The sequence below is a fragment of the Linepithema humile genome, chromosome 2, assembly GCF_040581485.1.
Source record: "Linepithema humile isolate Giens D197 chromosome 2, Lhum_UNIL_v1.0, whole genome shotgun sequence".
Taxonomy (NCBI): Eukaryota; Metazoa; Arthropoda; class Insecta; order Hymenoptera; family Formicidae; genus Linepithema; species Linepithema humile.
The window spans coordinates 30469527-30493985 of record NC_090129.1 but is presented as its reverse complement, the minus strand read 5'-3'; the positions used below and the strand labels follow the sequence as shown (position 1 = coordinate 30493985).

General features: G+C 31.7%; 2 protein-coding genes across 3 annotated transcripts; one reads left to right on the top strand and one right to left on the bottom strand.

Annotated features, from left to right (window-relative positions):
* Positions 1-17: 17 nt before the first annotated feature.
* On the top strand, positions 18-23244 carry LOC105671640 (leucine-rich repeat and guanylate kinase domain-containing protein-like). 2 transcript variants are annotated; one of them, XM_067350099.1, is made up of 22 exons: positions 18-756; positions 2029-2149; positions 9682-9849; positions 9937-10218; positions 10331-10629; positions 10698-10902; positions 10975-11178; positions 11249-11464; positions 11531-11687; positions 11769-12067; positions 12144-12359; positions 12421-12600; positions 12824-12952; positions 13033-13199; positions 13273-13412; positions 13857-14245; positions 15177-15319; positions 15887-17098; positions 17467-17645; positions 18122-18246; positions 18785-19285; positions 19363-23244. In XM_067350099.1, exons 3-15 carry the CDS (start codon positions 9760-9762, stop codon positions 13295-13297), a joined length of 2469 nt encoding a protein of 822 aa, XP_067206200.1. In that variant the 5' UTR covers positions 18-756; positions 2029-2149; positions 9682-9759; the 3' UTR covers positions 13298-13412; positions 13857-14245; positions 15177-15319; positions 15887-17098; positions 17467-17645; positions 18122-18246; positions 18785-19285; positions 19363-23244. The 2 variants fall into 2 exon arrangements, with proteins under 2 accessions (XP_067206200.1, XP_067206201.1); XM_067350100.1 differs by lacking the exons at positions 18-756; positions 9682-9849; positions 9937-10218; positions 10331-10629 and having other exon boundaries at positions 1286-2149.
* LOC105671638 (uncharacterized) lies at positions 4615-9213 on the bottom strand. The gene is made up of 10 exons (XM_012365940.2): positions 9027-9213; positions 8593-8771; positions 8368-8510; positions 8125-8272; positions 7844-8070; positions 7708-7768; positions 7421-7632; positions 6144-7294; positions 5944-6060; positions 4615-5851 (listed from the first exon to the last, which is right to left on the bottom strand). The coding sequence occupies exons 2-10, from the start codon at positions 8690-8692 to the stop codon at positions 5830-5832; spliced, it is 2181 nt and encodes a 726-aa protein (XP_012221363.1). The 5' UTR covers positions 8693-8771; positions 9027-9213; the 3' UTR covers positions 4615-5829.
* Positions 23245-24459: the final 1215 nt, after the last annotated feature.

Sequence of the window (24459 nt, the reverse complement as noted above, 5' to 3'; positions counted from 1 at the left end):
ACACCCAACTAAACGTACTCGCTTATATCCCGTGAGTCACGTCGGCTAAATATAGCGATGTTCTCACTGCCGAAGGCGACGATTCGCCGGCGATGACGTACTTGGGAGCTCGCCATTGGCCGGCCGATCGGCGCTACTGAGAACTAGCTAACGCACGCGCAACTCCGGACGTTCGCGCCGGTGGAGGGAGTGTTTGAACCGAAGCCGGTACCGAAGGATTAAGGTGCGACTCCAACGAGAGAATTTCGGAACAACGTCGACACGCGAGCTGTCAGGAGCTTGGCGAAGCTGTAGAACGTTAAAAAAAAAGCGATTCGGGACGTAAACAGTAACGATGAAACGTGTTTTGCGTAATAATACATTTTTTTAATACAACGATTCAGATATTTATATATATATAAAGTGGAAATGATGCTTTACATTCGTTATCCTGCTCCCACGTGGCTGTAGATCTATTGCTGTCTCGTTTTATCACACACGACTTTAAACGCGCGTATACGCACTTCATACGAAATATAAAGTTTTCGAAAAGTTTGCAGTGATAATAAAAATGTCTTCAAAAAGAGAAGAAATTTTATTACCTAGAAAATAAACAAATATAATAATCAATAAAAGTTTGATATCATAATTATTGAATTGATAATTGAATTTTGCCCGATATTTTTATCGGACATAGAAAGTTGTTTTCACCACGAAAAATTTCTATGTGCACATTCTTTCAGCATGGAATTTCGAACGTTTTCCCTCCTGATAAATGTAATTTTATACGAGAATTGCTATTTGATTACTCCACTTGGCACATTAATACTAATACCGGTTGCATAAAAGCGTATCAGTGAGCACTAATCTCAATTGTTTCACGCTATCATACGCTTGTACTGCATAACGCTACGTAATTGTCCGTCTACATCTTATGCAATTGCGTCTGCGATGCATCGAACGCCTTTCAGGGCGATCGAAGTCTTCGTCATTATCGTTCTCGGTTAATGTAATCGACCAAACAAGTTTTATGAACGTCTATGACAGTTGCAGATAAATCAACAATTCAGTTTACATATTTATCAAGAATGTTGTTACAGTTTTAAAAAAATTAAAAGCGAGAAATTTCAATTTATTAATATGTGCACATAGGTTTCCTGAAATAAACACGCATATGAATTTACAAATGCTTATCTAATTTTGTATATCAATCTGTGTTAATTAGCACTTTATAACTTGTAAAGATTTTTATGATTAATACTTTTATTATTTAATTAATCTATTTTTTTTATTACTATTTGACATTTTATATGTGTGAGAATTTGTGAGACAAACATTTTTATTATCTATTTATCTTTTTCCTATACTAATTAAGCTGAGCGTATAACAGAAAGTGAATTTATAATAATAAAGACGGAACACTTGTGTACCTGAATTTCGGAGCACAAATTACTCGAATGTGTTTATGAACAAACTCGCATTTTACTGCATTCCACCGGCTGCATGCGCTTTCCCGAGAAAGATCTTTTGATCGTTTCGTGTGACGATTATTCTCTGAATCTTTTCCAGGAAAATCGAGTTACTGTTTCGTTTAGAGCAAGGAACATTTTGGACGTGCGCGCGCTATTTGCTGAGCTATTATATTTCAAGTCATTTGTTTAGAGAAAGGCGATACCGAAAGTCGTAAATGTTATTGCACTCTACGATAAATTTTCCGTTCTTGGATTCTTAGGCTGCGCGTACAAAATATGATAAATATTATATTTATCATAAATGAGAAATATATATATTTACGAAAATAAAATTTAATATTTTTAATAAGAAATTTTGTTTTTAGAAAGAGTTTTGACATCGCTGACGAGAGTCTTTAAAAAGGAATTTTTCTCTGTTAAACACACGATTCAATGTGCAAGTTATTTATTTTTCAAAAATTGACGCGTATGTCAAAGATACATGAGAATAATCTCATATTCTTTGTTGAATAACTCATAGAACGTTGATATACAGCTAATAAGATGCTTACTATACTGATTTCATTCTATTTTCCAGCATGCGCAGGGAAATGCGAGAGCGAAATGCTGATATCCAGCATAAACAGCGAGAGCAACAAACATACTGTGTTGCAATGTGACTGATGGCACGTTGTCGATATCAGGCCGCGCATGCGAGTGTGAGTATAACGATCTATGGTTCATGTTGCACCGGCATGATGTAACGATTGATTATGTCGCGAATATCCTTCCGCAATGTATCGCATTACAAGTGGCTTCGGAGTAAAATAATTGTACACATAATTGCGATGGTCTTGCATTTTCATCTTTAAACCGAAGCATCGATCTCCGAGACTTAACAGTAATTTATGATTTGAAACAGTTTGGATAACGAAATTATTAAAGAATGACAAAAAAATTATATTTAGAATAGGAAGTTATATTTCTTTAAAATTTAATTACATTTTTTTCAAAGCTTTTGAATCCTTTGATGCTTTTATAAATAGAAATATCAACAATAAATGAAACGACAGATTGTCGAAGTTACACTCTTTCAAAATTGAATACGACTGAATTATTCATTAAATGCGAAATTTTGCAATTATCTTTATAAGCTACGTGTATTAATTAATAACATCATTCTTACTTTATTATATTTCAACGAGTAAAAATACTGATAAATCTCAGAGATCATATTTATATTAGCATTTTTGGAAGAGATTTTAGTTAAAGAGTTAATTAAGCACAGAAAAAGGCAATTAAGAAAATAAATTCTGACTTTCATTCTTTCTTTTTCCCGTTATCTTTGTTTTTCTGTTTCTCGAATCAAAGCCGCACGGACGCCGCAAGGGCGAGGCAGAGCCAGCAGCTTTTTTCATCTCGAAATTAAACAAACATAATTAATTTCCGCCCCCGTGCGCGCGCGCTTATTCGCACTCTCGCGTGGAAGTGCGCGGAAGGTTAAATCCATTACATATATAATACTACTCGAGTACACGGAGGCCAAGCCTTTTTATTTGCGCACGAAAGCTGCTGGCTGTTTCCGACGGCGATCAATCATTTCGCGAGCCGAGTGGAACAGTTTCACCTCGCATTTAATTTTGTGTTGCGGTCGGTACTTTTCCAAGCTGCGTTGCGACGTTAAGTATTTTTCCAAACGCCGAGAAAAATAATTCGAAAATACAGAATACATATAGAAAGAGAGAGAAAATAATAATACTTTGGCCATCAAGTCTGTTCTATTGTAAAACAAACGAGTGAACAATATTTGAAATCTGTGTTAACCTAACAATGCATATAGCTGTGAAATAATTTTTATCTGGGAGGTGTATGGTATGATGGGTAAAGGATTAAAGATACATCTGCTCAAAGTTACGACATTCTAGCAAAGTACACACTTTTAAGATATTGGTGAAATGAAAATTTTAACTGAAAAAGAAAAACAATTTTATGAACTCTTAAATAAAACACTCCGCGTATCGTACATCTTTTTTTTTACACGCTACTAAAGCCATCTAGTGGGTATAAATGTTTAAAATTTGCGCAATCGATAAATAGACTATTTATATTATTACATAATGATAAAAAGGATAACTGCAATACCTATTGATAACATAATAATTGCATTGGCTCAAATTTATTGCTAATTGTATAAAACACGATTTGATAAAGAGATTATGTAAAAAATAAATAAGAAAATATATAAAAAAAGATAAAATATAATAATTTATTGTAGAACTAACTTTTAAACAGTAATAATTGTTGAATATACGGAATGATGCAAATGCAATTCGTAGCAAAGTATCAAAATGATTGAAGATTATTGAAAATCCTAAAGTATTAGAATTGTCAACATATAGTAATAATGATACTCTGCCAAAATACACATTTCTGAGATATTGCTAAATGAATATTTCAACCGAAAAAAACAATTTTATGAACTCTTAAATAAAACATAGCAATATAATTGAGAGTGTCAACATATAGCATAATAATTACACAAACATAAAATTTGAATTGCATTTTCCATGTACTTTGATGAAGAGAAAATAACTTGAATTGAAGACGATTCCGGAATGAAGATGAACTCCGGACACACAATAATAGTCGACACATAAATTACAATATAAGTGGTTGTAGACGATGTTTAATGCAATACGGACATTCGAGCACATTTACGCGACACTCAATAATTTTTTTACGCAAGATGTACTTTTAAACAATAACAAAGTCGGAAATATGGAACGATTCGAATGCAGCGATTCACTGCGGTGTGTGAAACATGACTGGTGACGATTCGAAAACTGTAGGGAAACAAATATGATTGGCGAAATAAAAATAATAAATGCAACATACTAATGGCAATATTTCTTTAAAAGATACAAATAAAATTCAGGTTATTTTAACATATATTAGAAATATATATTCACGATTGCAATCGTAAATAAAATTTTTACAGAATAGAGAAAACTAATTTTAGCGCAATTATGTTTATCAAAATCAGTAACACAAAAAATGCAATATTTTACACTATTTTATAAAAAGAAGATATTACATAGATATAATTTGATCTAAATAATTAATTATATCTAATTAATAAATCTAATTAAACTAATCTGAAAAACGAAATAAATAACGCTGAAAATACAGTTAATAATAATAACATTATTATTATTATTACAGTTAATATCATTAATATAGTTAGTATTATTATTACAGTTAGTATTATTATTACAGTTAATATTATTATTAAATAATATTAAATTATAGTTGGTAACGGAAGAATAATTATAAACATACATACTATACATACATAATACATATCACTAATTCTGAGTGCAAGAGACAGTTATTTTTTCTGCATTCTACATGCACAACCATTTTCCTAAATAATTGTGTATATATATATAAAATACAATAATTGTACATACATGTGTGGAAAAAGTGGAATATATATATACTTATGCATCTAACATTAAGTGAAGTTGGTAACAGAAGAATAACGGAAGAAAATATTATTAAAAGCTTTGTCAGATACTTTGCTACTTATTTGTATATAGGGCTCTTTCTTCGGTTTGTGTAGTTGGCAACGGAAGAATAATGAATGATCTCTCTTCCATTTAATATATTATTAATAATATTATTAAATGAGAAGAGACCACATTATTCTTCCGTTACCAACTACACAAATCAGAGAGCCCAATATTCAAACAAGTAGCAAAGTATCTGACTATTATTTAATATTATTAAATGAAGAGAAATCATTCATTATCCTTCCGTTACCAACTACACCACTTAGATACGTAAGTATATATATTTTACTTTTTCTACATATATATGTACAACTATTGTATTTTATATATGTACAATTATTTTAGGAAAATAGTCGTGCATGTAGAATACCAGAAAGAATAATTGTCTCTTCACCCAGAATTAGTGGAATGTATTCTTTTATAATTACTATTAAATAATATTATTTAATAATTATAATTATTATTATAATAATATATATTATATCATATTATAATAATATTATTAAATAATATTATTAAATATTAAAGATTAACTGTGTTATCTGATACACGGTTATACATTAACGGTATTATGCTAGCGACGCAAAGCTTAACATATCGCACATCGATGATTAGTCTTTGTATCATCAGATAACACGGTAATCTTTAATATTTGACAATTATTCTAATAAAATTCGTACATATATTAGATCTATTTATACACATTCCGAAGTTAACTGAAAGTTGAGTTATAGATATAAAAAAGAAAACAGTATTCAGTAGAAGCATCGATATCGATGTACGATTCGAGTAATTTTTTAAAAATTTCTTTATCCACATTAGTATTCTTATTGATTTCGCCTTAATTTCCTAGAAGAAAAAAAAGTACATTATTCAAATGTTTAATTAGATTAAATTTTATTACGTATATTTTATTCGGCCTAAGCAAGATTTTTATTTACTTTTTTAAACTCGGTTCTTTCAAACTTATCGGTGCTTTCCTTCGTTTGGGACAACTTGGGCCATGGCTACTCTCCGATTCTCCTGAGCTTTCTTCTAGATGAGACGTAGCATCTCTCCTGCATTCGAAACATTGAAAGCATGTAATTTACAATTCGCAGAGATTTTACAATAGCTCGTAATAATTTGCAATTATACGTACATATGATTATTGTGGGAGTTTCGAGATTCTGCATCATCGATCTTCGGTTTAACACGAGATTCGTTGAGCTTCTCTAAAACTACTTTTGCTGCGCTTGGATCTCGATTACTTTCCCAATCATTCCATTGCTTTCTCTTGTTCTTAAATGTCGAAACTGAATTTTCAGCGTTATTTATTTCGTCTTTCAGATTCGGTGCTTTCGTCTTTTTACTCTTTTTAATTGAATGACTTTTCTGCTCCAATGTTACGATGGATGCTTTCTCGTGATTATCGATTAGAACTGTTGACGATTTCATTGTAACTTGATCGTTTCTTGAATCGTTTAGATTTACACTCGACACAGACGAGATTGGAGTATTCATTACTGCACTGGTGTCATGGTCAATAGTGGAATTGATTGTGCATTCTTCCTCCGGCAACCGTAGCTCGTTAATGTCGAATTGCATCTTTGATTTCATTGGACGCAACATTAATGTAAAGTCTTCGGTTTCATCTTCTAGCTTGGAATGTCCTCGCCTAATCGTAACAAAGCTTGCCATACTATCTTCCTCATTATTTTCTGTACTAAATTTTTCACGGGTAGATACAGCTGCTGCTGTTACATGAAAATTATCGTCTGCATCATGGTAATCCGAAAACGATTCATATTTGCTGCGACAAACGAATGGTGCGTTTCTCTCTAAACCTTGAGTACTATTCGCAAACTGGGTTAAATTTGGCAGTGATGATTCTTCCACGCTTTCTGCATCGCTCGAGTCGTCATATACTACTTGAGCTGTATTATTGTTGACGTCGGAAATATTTAGATGACCGAGCTCTTCCGGCTCGTTATCTCGCGATGGCATGGTTACAGTGTTGTTAAATAACCAGCTTGGACCTTCTAGTGGGTCTTCTTCCCAATTTCTAGCGCTACTCTGCGGAACTCTTGAGATTTCCATCATGCTCAAACTTCTATTAAAATCTTTGTTAGATCCTTTGCTATTCGTTTGTACGTTGGGCTCTTTCTTCGATTTGTGTGCGTATGTTTCATCATCGTCTAAGTTAATAGATATCTGGGTCTCTGGCAATATTGCATTTTTATTGGGCGTGTTATGAGGCGTTTCATCACTACTCTCTTGAATCTCAATATCTTCAATTTTGCTGTCAATTAGCTGTGGAAACAACAATGCCGTATTAATAATTTAAATTCAATATTTCTAAGTATTCTAAATATTTTACAATATTTCTAAATATTGTATTAGACATGGCAGTCTTATATGTATAGATAAAGCACTCACCCTCCTGATGTTAATAGTATGTGAATCCTTAAGCAATTTTGAAACGTCCTTCAGCTTGACTGTAGGACTACCTATATTTATATGTCCTGAACAGTTTTTCGGAGTTTCATTGATTTCAGACCACCTATTTGATCGCGACCGGGAATAAGATTCTGATAGATTTTTCGAATGACGACTCCTTCTTCTTCTTCTTGGTTCATTAGGAAGCGTATCTAAAAACATTAATAATTACAATAATTAAACGAATGATTTATTAGTTAGACAATTAAACATAAAATAATACGTACCACTAATCCTGGGCGAAGAGACAGTTATTCTTTCTGGCATTCTACATGCACGACTATTTTCCTAAAATAATTATATATATATGTAAAATACAATAATTGTATACATGTGTGGAAAAAATAGAATACATATACTTACACATCTAAGTGGTGTAGTTGGTAATGGAAGAATAATAGGAGATCTCTCTGCATTTATCTCTTGACTGTTATTAGGTGAAATTTCTGAGACTTCTGATATATTACTTAGTCTTGATATATTAACACGGCTCAAATTAATTGTAGGCTTTGTAATAGTGTGTCCACCCACCATAGGTTTCACCACACCTTTAGTTGGCGATTTTGACAGTCTCTTAAAAGATTCTTTTCCTAAAATGTAAAGATGTAATACAAAAATCAGACATAAAATATCTAATTACTTACTTCCATTTGAAGTAGATGACAATCTTGCAGTAGTGTCAGAGCTGGTAAGTTCTTGACACATAGAGATAGTATTTGTTACATAACTAGACATAGTAACTACCATTTTCAACATTTCTTTTGCGTTATTTACCACATTTGAAATTAAACTCTGAAACAAACATAATATATATAAATAAATTTATATTCCATAGAATTATCGTCTTGCAATCTGACTTTTTACTTGTTGATATAAATAATGCTTACATTTCGTTTGTTGCATGCTAGCTTTAAGTTTTGAACTTCTGCAATTAGAGCAAGATTTTGTGAGAATAACGACTGATTATTTTGTTTCTCATTTGCAAGTGCCTTAGCCAGATAGTTATTGTTGCTCTTTAATTTGTCAAATACTAGAAATAAATAATGTTAGTAACATAATAATCTGCTGAGGAAAATATGAAACATATAATTAATAGAAGATTAAACTCTTACATGGTTTGTGCGATCGTTCCTTAAAATATTTTCTCAAGTGCTGTGTCCTTTTAGTAAGCACAGTAACCTTCTTAGCTTTTCGAATTGACACTGGTGGCATTTTGTAGTTTAATTTTTTCTTGAAGATATTTGAGTAACAATACAATCCTCGAAGTTCAAATACAGATTTGCAGGTTTATCTGAAAATTTTTTTTACTTATTTTGATGTTTTATTTATATTTTATGAAGATTATTGTATGATAATCGTTACAGCTCTTCAATGTAATTAATATTACAATTAACAAAGGTAGAAATATACGTTGATACGTCACATGTTATAACGGTCGCTTTCCAGAGCAGATTTGTTGACTTTCTTTTGTGCGATCAATAAGTAAATCAATTGTAAGATCTCTGTGTTAGAAATATAGTTTAAATTGATATTAAATGATATTTACCGTTATTTGACACAACGTTTTCACTCCGCCACTAGGAAGTATGCAAAACACCATAAAAATGTAACGTTTAACACACTGACAATTGTCGAGGCATGCGGCCAGATGAGTGTGTCAGATTTGAGACCAGCAACAAAAAGCAAGACGCAGCATGAACGAAGGGAGTACCGCGCAGTCATGCACGATATGTTTGATTTTTGACAACGACTTTCTAACGGTCTTAAGGCAATATCTCATTTATCCTAGAATTTTCTCTCATGTGCTGATTCGCTTTCTTTCATAGATGGCAGTAGTGGTCAACCTACCCGCCTCTCTAGTGCCAATCATAAACATTTATGTTCATGATGCTTATTAGCAAAATAACGAAGAATATGAAAAGTCGACTTTCACAATTTTATTATTATTATAAAACTAAAAAATATTTTCTATTAAAAGATGTACAATAATGTTATACTTTGATGAGAGATATTGAAATGTGATCTAAGATCAGGAATCAATTTCAGAGTAATTATAATATAAACTAAAATTAAGAAACAAAAAACATAGTATTTTTTATTCAAATTACATTTTATTAATATTAAAGTAATATATTTTTATTTTTTTATTTTAAAAATATTTTATATTAAAATAAAATGCATATATTAATTATGTTTTACAGATATTACAATAAATATATATTTCAACAAAATATAATGAATATATAAGAGATATTGACAGCAATAGTTTATTATCAAAAATGCATAAAAATATTCTAGAAGATATATCATATGACAAGTTAAAAAATTTGTCTGTTGAAAATTCTTCAATAACATTTATTAATTCAATTGTAAGTATATTTTTAATAATAGTTCATTAATTTTTCTAATTAAACTGTAATTCAAAGATTGACTAAATTATTCTATTGTTCACAAAGATCTATTATTCTGAAGCATATGGAGAGAAATTTCTATCGGTTGGTCATGAACAAAAACAGCAAATTATTGATAGCAATTGGGGAGGATATGCCTTGGACCAAGATTTATGGGAAGATTCCAAATCACCCGTAGTGCAAATAAAATCCAGCGAAATATCATTTGATAATAAGGAACGCTATGGTATTTTATCTGACAGAATGATAAGTCTTGGTTCGTCTTTTTTAACAAAATCACCTGAGAATGGCCTCTACGTTCTTAGTAAATGTGTTCTAAAAGATAAGGTATTATTAAAAATTTTGAGAACTAAATTAATAACAATTAACATTAAATTTTTTATAAATTAATAATAGATATAAATGCTATATTTTTCTTCTGCTGCTTTTTTCTTTTCAGAATCTCACAAATATCACCATGTTGCAGTATCATCGATACTTGCAGTACATTGATATCAGCTATAATAACATTACTTGTTTATCACCTTTAAGCCATCTTCCCTATTTAATACATTTAAATGCATCGCATAATCAAATTACACACTTATCAAATTTTACACCTCCTTGGTATCTTGCTTATGTAAACTTATCTTACAATCATATGACGGACATTGGCGATTTAAAAAATTGTTGGAGTATTGTCAAGTTAAATTTATCCCACAATGTTATAAGAAACATCTCTGACTTTGAAAATTTAAAGTAAATGTGTAATATGCCTATTGATTCTATTGATGCATATTTACAATATGCAAATTTTGTTTTTACAGACATTTGCGATATTTGGACTTGTCTTACAATCTAATTGAATGTATCAAAAACTTGGATGATCTAAATATAAAGGAACTGAATTTGGAAGGCAATTGCATAACATCGTTCAAATCTGCAACACCTGGTCGCGGAATAAATACATTGTCTAAACTGCGAACAATATTTTTAGGGTATAATAGATTGTCGAATTTGGAATTCTTCAAGGTAATTATTAATAGCAGATTATGCTCAAAATTTACAAGTTCTCGTTTTTATAAGTAATCAAATTATATTTAGGACGCATACAGTTTACGCTTCATAGATTTGAAATTTAATAAAATAACCGATCTATTGGAAGTATTGAAATTGAAGGGCTCAATATTTGAAGTAGATTTTAAAGGTAACACCTGCACAAAATGGCCTAATTATCGGAATGTACTGATATTTTCCATACCGAGTGTTAAATTTATCGATGGTGTTGAAGTACTTGCGACGGAAAAGGTATTAAACAATTTGAATGAAAGCTGTTAATCACGCATTATAATTACTGTAAAAATCAAAATTTTTTTAGGTAAAATCGGCCATGTTATTCGCATCACCAGTTGATTTGATAACTGCCCGTAAAGTAGCAAAATTAACATTATTGGAACACTTAAATATCAACAAGATGGATGCTCATGTTGAACCTTACGATGAGATCAGTCCTCCTCTCGTAATACTTACAGGACCATCGGCGATGAAGAAAGTGGCATTGGCTTTGCATGTGGCTCGTACAATTTCTGACAAAGTAATCTACAGTATTTTTTTTTGTATTTTAGAATTATTATTAATATAGTGAAATGAAACTTTATAGGTAAAATACTGCCGTTGGCATACTACAAAAGAAATGTACGAAGACGATGACGAGCGTAACGCTTATATTCTCGTAAGCAGGGAAGAGTTTAATGAAATGACGCGATCTGGTGAATTTTTAGTAATTTTAGACATGTTGGGTCATAGTTATGGATTTCGTTAGTATAATATTGCTCATATTAATTTACATAAGAATTTTGCCATGTAAATACATTTATAAATGATGTTCCTTTTTATAGATACAAATCAAATCAGTCCATTGATATCCGAAAACAAAATTGGGCTTACCCAGATGAATCTACATGCAGCTACGGAAATTTCTAAACGATATTCAAATGTGAGGACAATATTGATGTACACACAGAGTGTAGATCTTCATCGAGATTGGATAAGAGAAAAATTTGATGTCCACACATGGATTAAGGACAGTATGGAAAATTTGTTAGTTGTCAAAATCAAGCAATCGGGCAAGCATCGGGAAGATGAAAAAAAAACCGCAAGTGGTATATTAGATTTTATCAAGGAAATTCTAGATGAGGTTTGACACACACATAACTTTTTGTGGTGATTTTGTGATGTAAAATTATATATGTTAAGCGTGTGTATAATTTCAGATACTGTGCCATTTCTCAACTGACAGTATTTATGTCAGACCACAAAATGGAGCAACAACCGATATAATATTGAAAAGTAAAGTAATGTTACCGAATGCTGTAGTAAGGAAAGAAATAAAAGGCACTAAAATAAAAAAAGTACAAACTATAGAACACGTGACAAAATTATTTGATCAACCTGGAGATAAGCAATGGAATAGGATAAAAGAATTAAAAGTATGAAGTACAATTTTGAAGTAGATTTTGAATATCTTATACTATCAGTATTGATGAATAGGTGATACTGGATGAGGAATCAAATATCATTATCGATGATGAAGAAACAAAACGAGAAATACGTAAATCAAAAATATTTCAACGTCGAAGTACGTTAATAATGGGCACTTTTACCGATTTGTATGATGATGATGATGATGATCTTAACGAGACAACATCTTCTAATGAAACGACAGAGACAGTACGTGTTTTAAATATCTTGAACTTCTGTTACTTCTAGATAGATATACATTTTTTATAAAATATATTTATTCATATATTAGGGTAATTAAGAACAATAAATTGTAATATCTGCTATATACAAAAAATATAAAAAGCAACAATAGAAAAGTTGTTGTTAAATTTAAAAAAAAGATATAATGTCAAGTATTAACTTATTGTTGTTTAATCTTATATAAAATTAGGATGAAGAGGAAATGTCGCAGGAGGAAAAAGCAGCAGAATTAAAAAATACGTACGTTGAACTTGTTATAAAAAGTAGAAACTTGTACTTGGACTATCATGAAAATCATCCTGGGTTCTTTGCTTTCGTGGTGAGAATGTATTATTTTCATAAAAATCTTAATTACATTATATTATTCTTCATTATAAATTTTTCATTCTTTTATGTTAGTTACTTATGGATGATTATACAGAAGCCTTTAACATGCTTATTAACTTCATTCACGAGACATGCACAAGTCGATCTTATAGGAAATCAATTTTTTTCTCGGAAATGAAGCACTTTAGACAAACGGCAATTTCTGCCACGCTTGAAAATATTGTTAATGGAATCAGAAAGTTAGTATATAATAAATTTTATACAATGTATTAATTTCTGCTTCTTAGCACTTAAGTAACTCATTTATTGCAGGAATTTATCAATATTAAAATTTTAAAAAAGAAGGAAACAATATTGAAGAATCACACATTTAAATTTAGGCTGTATTCTATACCCAAGATTTAAAAGGATACGTTTTTGAATGCATTACAGAACTAGGCAAACATTTAAAGGTAAATATTCTCAGTAGCTTTATAAAACTTTTAATACTATAAGCTTCTGTTGTGACCAGTTGTGACTGTAATAAAACATCGGTAAAAGTTTGATTCTTTCTGTGCTTGTGTTATGTCTTAGCATCTAGATGTAATTCTTAGTATCTTAACGTGTAATTTTACTACGAACTTGTAATATTAAAATCAAAGTTAAGTAAGTTGTTTATTTCTCACTATTATAAGATTTCTGATTGTTATTCATGAATTATATGTCTTTGAATACTTTTTTATTATCTTTATATATATCTTTTTCTGTGTGGGATCAAATGGAAGAAATTTTTTAAAGAAAGTTTTTGTGAACATTATTTAAGGAAAGGCCATTGAAAAAGCATTGTTGCAAATGTCTTTGTTAGGATGTGGGGTATAAAAGATTTGTAAAAAGCATTTATTAAAGTTTTTTTCTAGAGTGAGGTATAACGTAGAGCTAAGTAGAGAGTATGGCTACTATCCATACATACAGTGATGCAAACTCGAGCCGGGTAGCACCAGGGCACTGTGGTAGGGGAAGCATGCACACAAGCGAGAACCGCTACGTCACACGTACGTGTGCGCACAACCGCGCGGCCCGAGTGCTCACACACGTGTACAGAACGTTTCCGCAAGGATGGCTGAACCGCATAGCCATTTGGGCTTAGCAAACCCACGGACCTTAGCTCATATTTCTAAAAAACCGCTTTTTCTATTGCGCAAGCGCGTACCGACTCGTATTGCCGTAAGCGAAGTCTCCCGAAGCCAATAACTATCAACTAATTAGTGTACGGAACGTTGAAGCGAACGGATCACGACTTGGCAAGGTGAGTAAACTGAAATTAATGTCTACTTTTCTTGAAATAGTTAAATATCGCTTTACATTATTAGTTTGTTTATTTTATGATTTATATTATTCTCATTATTGTTAAACTAGCAAATTTTGCAAATTTCTTCTTTACTGTTTCGTCTTCGTAAATTTTGATATCACTATTTATAAGTTTGGTGTAATAAAATTGTTAATATTGTTATTTAATTAGATCTGCAGTTTTCTTAATTTTATGTTTCAAGATTTTGATTAATTGTTTTGTCGCAATAAAACCGATACGTGGCTATCGTAAAATTTTACTAAATCTTTAAAATTTGTCTTTTTCTTGATTTTTATATTTATCGATATTTAGCGATTATTTATATATCGACCGTTATAATTTATATATTATAATTCGAATGTACTAATCGCATTAATTTAAATTGTGTGATGTATGTTAATGATTTGGCAAATATTTATAATGAGACTGTTAAATATTCAAATTAGCTATTATCAGAAAATACAATATTCTCTTAATTCGTCTAACATTAATTAATTATTATGATTGTAATGAATATTTATATTAAAATGTTCTGCCTTTATTTTTCTAATTGAACCATTAATTTCGGTAAAATTTTGAAATAAAATGTAAACTACTGTGGATTTACATTGCGTGAAATTCTGAGTTCTTCAGTTGCTCCGACCTTCCTAAGAAATTAATATAAACACCATCTTTTTTTTTACACAACATGAATCATATTCCATTTACACAAATATTATTACACGTTCTAGTTCTAAATTCAATTTTAATTCTTTCCTCAGTATTTTTAATTATAATTTGGTCATGAATTGTTATAAAATTATTATCCTCTATTACTTCATAAAATGTATGGATTATCATAAGTATCATATCTCGCATTTCTCAAATCCAAAATACTTATTTATTTCAGACAATTGAAATAATATTACAACCTTGATAACTATCGGTTGGATGAAGAAGTTATCTGGTCTTGTTAAGTTTAGAAGAAAATAGTTCAACAAATTCTTAATATGGATACCGTATATCACATCATTTTCCTCAACGCGCTTTGCAGTATGTATCTACATCGTATATAAACAATTATTTGTTTTATTAACTCTCTCTTAATATTACATTAACAAAAACGCAATGAAAAATAATATTTAATTCTTTATTAAGTTATTTTGTTATCTCTCATTTAATATTAAAGTGAAAAAACAAAACAATATAATTATATAATAAAGTTAAAAAACAATAGCCGCAATATTTGAATTTCACATATCTTGGCGATTGATATATAAAACATAATTTGCTATATTTTACTGTTAGACCTCTACTTGATAAAGCATTAAATATGATAGATAAAAATGATACGAATTTTAATAATAATGCTTTACTTACTTAAATCTTTGCTAATTTTTGATAACTAAAATTTATTGATTAATTTACCAATACAATAAAGTATAGATATTATAAAATAAAAAAAGAAAATAGAATATATACAATTCTTTTTATTTTAATTTAATTTTATATAATTTACATACATAATGTAATCATAAAGATTTGTGCTATTAAATTATATTTTTTGAAAATGACTTAATAAGATAAATGTATTACAAGATAAATGTATTATTTTATTAGGTCCTTGAATAAGTTCTCGCTGTTTCTTAAAAGATGGCGTAGCGGCACTCTGTGCATGGAATTTCGTACGGAAACGCATCAGCTAAGTAGTACTATATGTAACCTCAAATTCTAGTAGATACAGTTTACCACAGTGTCAACCACGTGTTTAATTACCTATTGCGAAAATGTCTATTTTTGTGCCAAATAAAGTGTTTTTGCGGGGAATTTTATTGCACTGCTTTATTCAAAAGAAATCTGCAGCTGAAGCACACAGAATTCTTGTTGAAACATATGGTGACAATGCTCTGTCGAATACGACATGCAGAGACTGGTTTAGGCGCTTTAAAAATAATGACTTTGACCTTGAAGATAAAGAACGTTCTGGAGCACCGACAAAGTTTGAAGACGAAGAATTGGAGGCATTGCTTGATCTAGATCCATGTCAGACGCTAGTAGAGCTCGGGAAAACATTGCAAGTAGATGCGTCAACAGTTTCAAAACGTTTAAAAGCGTTAGGAATGATCCAAAAGCAAGGACATTGGGTGCCGTATGAGTTGAAGCCGAGAGACGTTGAACGACGTTTTCTCATGTGTGAATTGCTGCTTCAACGGCATAAAAGAAAAGGCTTTCTGCACCGTATCATCACTGGAGATGAAAAGTGGATACACTACGATAATCCTAAGCGTAGAAAATCGTGGGGTAAGCTCGGCCATGCATCAACATCGTCGGCAGAGCCGAATATCCATGGTTCGAAACTTCTGCTCTGCATTTGGTGGGATCAGCAGGGCGTAATTTATTATGAGCTGCTTAAACCTAATGAAACTATCACGGGAGCTCGCTATCGACTTCAGATGATGCGTTTGAGTCGAGCTCTAAAAGAAAAGCGGCCACTATACGGGCAGAGACACGACAAAGTCATTTTGTTACATGACAATGCTCGGCCACATGTGGCAAAACCAGTCAAAACTTACCTGGAAACGCTTCAATGGGAAGTTCTACCTCACCCGCCGTATTCACCGGACATAGCCCCCTCGGATTACCACTTGTTTTGGTCGATGGCGCATGGTTTGAGCGAGCAGCGCTTCCATTCTTTCGAAGAAACCGAAAAATGGGTCGATTCATGGATTGCGTCAAAAGATGAATCGTTTTTTCGACGGGGGATTCAATTACTGCCAGAAAGATGGGAGAAAGTGGTCTCTAATGATGGACAATACTTTGAGTAAAGTTATTGTAAGCCTTATATTTTAAATTAATGTTTTTTTTTTAACAAAAAAAACAGCGAGAACTTATTCAAGGTCCTAATATAACGAATTTTTATATTAAATCAGTCAGTATTGTTTATTAATATTGCTTTTTACTATTAATAAGCTTTTCGCTTGTAATTTAGTAATAATCTTTAATTATTATGGACCAATAATAAATTTTAACTGTTAATGAACTTAATTAATTTATTAATAATAAATTTTTGCTTTTAACAAAATAGATTTTTAACTACCAACTTTTTGTCACTAATAAATTTATTTCAGTTATGACAAATTTTTAATACTAATAAAGTTTATTTATTGGTAATGAGTCATAAATTAAATTAATTTTTCTAGTTACTGCGATAGAATATGCCTTGAATCGTTCTATGATACATTCTATACGGGAAGAATTAACTATCAATATATGGCAAGACTTGGCTAAAGCTTCTGAAATTTATTTTTACGGGATGCGTTGTACTCGTAACTGCCATTTTGACTGTAATGATTATAAACTTGTTCCTGACGCCTACAACGTAAGTTGATTTACTTTAATATTTATGTTAATAATTTTGTAATTATTTCTTTACATTTCTAAATACTTACATATCTAAATTATTTAAAATTATCTCGGAGATTTTAAGACACAAGATTAAAATTATTGACAAAATAGTTTTCAATTTGTTTAATAACTGATTTTGTTACATTAAATAAGTGAACAATATTAATTATAGTTATTAAAATAAACAATCCTCCAATTAGGAATAAATCTAGAAGTATATATTTAATTCTAGTAATATGACAAATGTGTCTTAGTTTATTGCAATTCAAAAAGTAAAACTAAAAAAAATAACTGTTGGAAAACTTTTGCAAATTTTTTATTTTGAGTGTTACTAGATTATTTATATATTAATACAAATGACGTTTTGTATTTCATTAAACCAAAAAAAGTTAGCCACGCTATTCTACGCTCTAGTTTTTAATATTAAATGTAAAAGTGTGGCATTTACAGAAAATCACACGGCAAGGCTTTGATTGATACTCGACAACGTGATACAATGCACGGAAAAAGATGAATACGCCTATCACGAGATGATATCGTATTTGCCGCTTTGCAGTCATCCGAATCCTAAGGACGTATGTGCAACAATTGACGCATTAATTTTTAGATTTGTCATGATTATATTAGCTTTTAAACTTACTAAGATTTATCCAGATTTTTTAAGTTTATATCACGCAGTATAAAGAAATATTAAAAAGAAAATTATAATATCAAGGCTCTTACGATAAATATCACACAAAGAAGTAAAGAGCAAATGAGCCAATGTTGGTTGTCCGTACATATATGTTTCAAAATATATGTAGAAATATATGTACAAAATATATATGTGTAATCACATTATTGTGATTACAATCTTAAATTTCAAAATATATGTACGGACAACCAACGTTGGCTCATTTGCCCTTTATTTCTTTGTGAAATATTAAAGAACTTTTTTCTCAATGTAAAATTTATATAATTCTGATTCTCATTAAATTAATTGGCGCTAAAATAAAGTTTTTTATTATTAATTATATATAATAATTAGCATCATTAATGCTCTCTTTTCAAATTCATAAACAAGTGTTGTGTTAAATTAGAGTTTTATGAAAAATATTTTATTTTCTGACACAGGTTTTGATAATTGGAGGTGGCGATGGTGAAGCTGCTCGAGAAGTCGCAAAACATCCGGATGTGAAGCGTGTCACGTTTGTGGACATTGAACAGAGTAATTGAAATATGTAAGGACTATTTGCCTCGTTTGAGCTTGGGTCCTAACAATCCTAAAGTAAGCATTCACGCTTGTGACGGCTTGCAATACCTGAAGGATCACCACGGAAAATTCACGGAAAATTTATGTGAAGTGATTTGCCTGTTTGCATCCGGCGGTACTCGCGTTTGCGCTTGCGGAATGGAATATAAGAAAGTTAGCGATACCAAATGCGAACCATACAAGACCTTTGCGGTGGTAACTCAGCTGGACGTTGCCAGAAGTTACAGTCTCAAGAACTCCAAGGAAGCCAAGGTACCCATTGCCGGAATTGGCCATCACATTCTCCATGTGGACGTGCATTACGCGGGCAATTGGATATATTGGGTGGAATTCAACCGAGGCATCTGGAACGGTATCTTTAGGTGAGAAAAAATACTATTATTGGCAGATATTAAATTCTTCAGAAATTTATTAAAAATAAAATTAATTTATATTTCAGAATACGATCCAACGGCACAGAACTGCAGCAAGTAGGCAGTCAAACAGGGAATTGGCTCCAATGGAATTCCAATGGAAACTTGTATTTTGCCAATGTCTTCCCCCATGACAATTACGTGGAGGTCTGCCGGTTAAACAGCTCGAACCAAAAAGTGCTCGTGAAGACAACGACGCTCCCTGCGAGTTAGCAGTTAATCCGATCAAGCATACCTGTATTGGATCGATTACGGACAGTATCCTCGAATAGGCAAAGCTTTCCTCGACGGCAGCAACTGGTCTCCGATTGTAACGTCCGGTGTCAGCACATCGCGCGATCTCAATCGATCTTGCAACACACGACATTTATTGAGTGGACTCAAAGTTGGATACCATTCAGAAAGTATCGTACACCGGCGGAAATTAGGAAATTATCCGTAGAAATCTGCCAAATCCAATGAACGTCATCATTTTTGGCGAAGATGTCTACTGGGTGGATCGCAATCTGGCCACCGTCTTTAAGGCGAATAAGCTCAGCGGCAATACCAGTCTTCTCATTCCCGTCCGAACGAATCTGCAAAAACTCAGAGACATCGTTATTTTCGATCAAAGAAACCAACCAGCAGAACCTACAAATCCTTGCTCGCAGGTATCAGTTTGTTTCAATATACGCAATTTTTTATCTGAAAAAATAAAACTAAAATAAATTTACGATTACTTTTAACGAAATAATTAACGAAGATAAAGATATCTTTCGAGCATTATAAAATCTTAATTTATATTTACATTATAAAATGACTTAATTGAAAGACATGAAATGTCTTAAAACATACATCTAATGCTCGAAAGATATTATCAACTTTGTACAATGTTTCATACACGCAAACATATATCTCGTTTACTGTGACATCAGGGCCCACAGTGATGATGTATGTTAAATTATCTCCACTAAATTCCATGAAAAGATTTCCATAAGGAAATAGTCGTTTTATCAGCTGTAAATTATTTCAAGTAACCACTAATTGAATCTTGTTTATATTTTTGTATGGCCGCAGTGAGTTTATGCGTAAGTCGGTTTACCGTAGTTTTGTCTGCCGGATATCAAGTTCATTTTCTTCTTGCTTTGCGACTTTTTCCGCTACTTTCTCACGAATCTCCACTGGGTAACTAGTATCCGGAGGCCGCCTCTCATGGATTATTGTGTGTTTCTTTACTGCATTTTGAATAGTCTCAATGAAGTCTTCAGCTTCCAAGATCTATAGAGAGAAGGTTACCTCAGTAAAACCGGTTGAGGGCGAGGGACGATAAAGTAAGGGGGGGCTAGAAACAGCTTGATGGCGAGGAGCGATGAAGGAAGGGGGGAGCTAGAAACAGCTTGATGGCGAGGGGCGATGAAGGAAGGGGAGAGCATGATGATCTCTCATCGACAAACAGTAGCTGTCTGAGATAGCTTCTGTTCGCCGATGAGATCATCATTGCCCCTCTTGCCGCTCGCCCCTATCTGCATTTGCCCCTCTTGCCGTTCGTCCCTCTTTGCGCATGAGGTAACCTCTCTATAGATCTTGTTCAGCTTCTAACTGATACTTAGTTTTTAATTGTATTTTCAGGTTTACCTAAGGCACTATAAACGTGAGTATTCTCACGTCTGCTCACGTCTGCGCCATTTTTGCTCCATTCTTCCACTCCTTGCCCTTTCGCCCGCTGAGCTAAGGGATCTGTTGATCCCTGCTCTTCTAATCACTGCCTCTAGCACTAAGTTAAAAAGAAGAGGGGCCAGACCGTCGCCTTGTTTAACTCCCTTTTCTATCTGTAGGGGTTCCGAGATTCTTCCGTTAACCTTGACTCTCCCTCTTGCCTTCTCGGTGACCAACTTACACATTTGCACCAGTTTGTTTGGGACTTTTAATTCTACTAAGGCTTCCCACATTGCTCTGCGATCTATGTTGTCGTATGCTGTTTTAAAGTCAATGAACAGATGATACGATGCGATATTGTGTTCCCAGAGCTTCTCCAAGAGATGTCTCATGATGAAGAGTTGGTCTGTAGTTGATTTATCTTTCCTGAACCCGTACTTGTATTCGCCTAGCAATTCTTCGTATATTTTCTCTAGTTTTTTACGAATGATATATGTAGGAATCGGAAATCCGTTTACCGTGCGCACGCTGCGCGCCCGCGCCTAGCGGCGATTAGAATAAGGATCCTCCAATCAGGATCTTTGCTAATGTCATTTTTGAAACTATCATCCTCTTTAATTATTATTTTCCTTTCTCTTTTTTCTTTCTTAGGCCACGCCTTTTTACTATTACTGGTTAAATCATTTTTTGTTAAAACCTAGAATGCATAATAACAATAATAGTATCATTTTTTAACAAAAATGGTTTGCAGGCGGAGTGCAATACAACTAATAAAGAAAATAGCAGATTAATTAAAAAAGTATTAACGAAAGAAACAATGATTTCTATTACGGTTTCTTCCTTTATTTTTATTAACAATTGGTTGTTTTTGAATTTCCTGGTACGCCACATCGACATTAATTTGCCTTTTGATATTATTGACTTGTTGTGTATAGAATCTTTTTTCTTAACTGGAGGTAACATATTTCTAGTGCACGAAAGATATTATCAATTTTATATAATGTTTGATACACGGAAACGTATATTTCAGTTACTGTGTCATCAGGACCCACAGTGATGAAACATATAAAATGTATTTTTCTTTTTTTTTTTCTGTTAACCGATAAAATTTCCAATTCACGTTTGCCTTCTCATTTTTTTCATGCAGATAAAAATCCAAATGTTTGTTTTGTAAATGATCCGTAAATTTATCATTTTTTGATGTATGGTTAAATTGTTAAATTTACCATTGCAGCAATTTTTTTTTGTTTTAATCGCATTTGGGTAATACCAGCAGTCTGTAACAAATATATATTTATTGTTAAAAATGATGTATAAAACCAATTTTCATAAAGATAATTGATACTAACATTAACATGCTTAATCATACTTTCTTGCGCTGTTGCAAAGTATTGCAATACAACTAATAAAGAAAATAGAAGATTAATTAAAAAAGTATTAACGAAAGAAACAATGATTTCTATTACGGTTTCTTCCTTTACTTTTATTAACAATTGGTTGTTTTTGAATTTCCTGGTACGCCACATCGACATTAATTTACCTTTTGATATTATTGACTTGGTGTGTATAGAATCTTTTTTCTTAATTGGAGGTACATAATATGTTTCGGCTGTTTTACCTCATCTTCGATTTGTTGCAACTTAGAAGAGTGATTGCTCTGTAATTACTACAGATAGTTAGGTTCCCCTTTTTTGGTATCGGGTTGATTAGGCCGGTTGCCCAGTCTTCCGGGAGTGTGTTCTTATGTCTCCAGATATTCACAATTAGCTTATGCATTATCAATGCAGTTGTGTTGCCTGTGTACTTCAGCATCTCGCCCGTGATAGAGTCAATGCCTCGGGCTTTGTTGTTTTTTAAGGCGATTATGGCCCCTTTTATCTCTTCTATGTCAATATAGAATAGTGGTAATATTTTGAATTTTTCACTATTATTCTTTTGCTTATCAACCGTTTTTTTCACCATAAACTTTTATTTTTATTTTATTTAATAAATTTGCAATGAACGGTATATTGTTATCCTTTTTTGTATCAAAATAAAAAATACTTTTTTGTATCAAATACCATAAATGTTCGTTTTCTGGAGGATAACTTAATTGGAAGACATGAAATGTCTTGAAGCATATTTCTAGTGCACGAAAGATATTATTAATTTTATATAATGTTTGATACACGGAAACGTATATTTCAGTTACTGTGTCATCAGGGCCCACAGTGATGAAACATATAAAATGTATTTTTCTTTTTTTTTTTTTTTTTTTTTAACCGATAATATTTCCAATTCACGTTTGCCTTCTCATTTTTTTCATGCAGATAAAAATCCAAATGTTTGTTTTGTAAATGATCCGTAAATTTATCATTTTTTGATGTATGGTTGAATTGTTAAATTTACCATTGCAGCAATTTTTTTTTTGTTTTAATCGCATTTGGGTAATACCAGCAGTCTGTAACAAATATATATTCATTGTTAAAAATGATGTATAAAACCAATTTTCATAAAGATAATTGATACTAACATTAACATGCTTAATCATACTTTCTTGCGCTGTTGCAAAGTATTGCAATACAACTAATAAAGAAAATAGAAGATTAATTAAAAAAGTATTAACGAAAGAAACAATGATTTCTATTACGGTTTCTTTCTTTACTTTTATTAACAATTGGTTGTTTTTGAATTTCCTGGTACGCCACATCGACATTAATTTGCCTTTTGATATTATTGACTTGTTGTGTATAGAATCTTTTTTCTTAACTGGAGGTACATAATATGTTTCGGCTGTTTCACCTCATCTTTGATTTGTTGCAACTTAGAAGAGTGATTGCTCTGTAATCACTACAGATAGTTTCGGATCTTTCATTTGGAAAAGTTTGAACAATCATTTTAGCTATATGTTCACCCAATTCATTTGTCATACTGCAAAAAATTACATAATTAAATAAATATATACAATTAAAAGTAAAGTAAAATAAAATTAATAAAATAAAATAAAATTTACTTTGCAGGAATGTTTTCAATATAAGAAATAATTATATTGCATAAATTAATTTTTAGTATTTCAGATAAGTTTTCTGTTGAATTATAATACATTAAAATTTCTTTTCCTGTTTTGCTTTTTGAAAGTAATTCCTTGATGCAAATCATAGTTTGTTTGGTTAATTTAACTGATTCTATAGGATTCGATATATTCGAAAGTGAACCCTCAGATACAAAATATAGTAAAAATTTATATTCGAAATTTTATTTGTTTTACACAAAATACGTACACACCTTATAATTTGGTTTCCAAAACGCTAAAAATGTACAGATAGTTAGGTCCCCCTTTTTGGTATCGGATTGATTAGGCCGGTTGCCCAATCTTCCGGGAGTGTGTTCTTATGTCTTCAGATATTCACAATTAGCTTATGCATTATCAATGCAGTTGTGTTGCCTGTGTACTTCAGCATCTCGCCCGTGATAGAGTCAATGCCTGGGGCTTTGTTGTTTTTTTAGGC

Bases quoted from the DNA above. Each gene is read 5' to 3' on its own strand.
- LOC105671638 (XM_012365940.2), bottom strand. From the start codon at position 8,692: ATGCCACCAGTGTCAATTCGAAAAGCTAAGAAGGTTACTGTGCTTACT. The intron at 8,511-8,592 runs GTAAGAGTTTAA...ATTTATTTCTAG, and splicing joins GGAACGATCGCACAAACCAT to TATTTGACAAATTAAAGAGC. The intron at 7,769-7,843 runs GTAAGTATATGT...TAATTATTTTAG, and splicing joins CAACTACACCACTTAGATGT to GAAAATAGTCGTGCATGTAG.
- LOC105671640 (XM_067350099.1), top strand. From the start codon at position 9,760: ATGCATAAAAATATTCTAGAAGATATATCATATGACAAGTTAAAAAAT. The intron at 11,465-11,530 runs GTAATCTACAGT...GAAACTTTATAG, and splicing joins CTCGTACAATTTCTGACAAA to GTAAAATACTGCCGTTGGCA. The intron at 12,601-12,823 runs GTACGTGTTTTA...ATATAAAATTAG, and splicing joins CTAATGAAACGACAGAGACA to GATGAAGAGGAAATGTCGCA.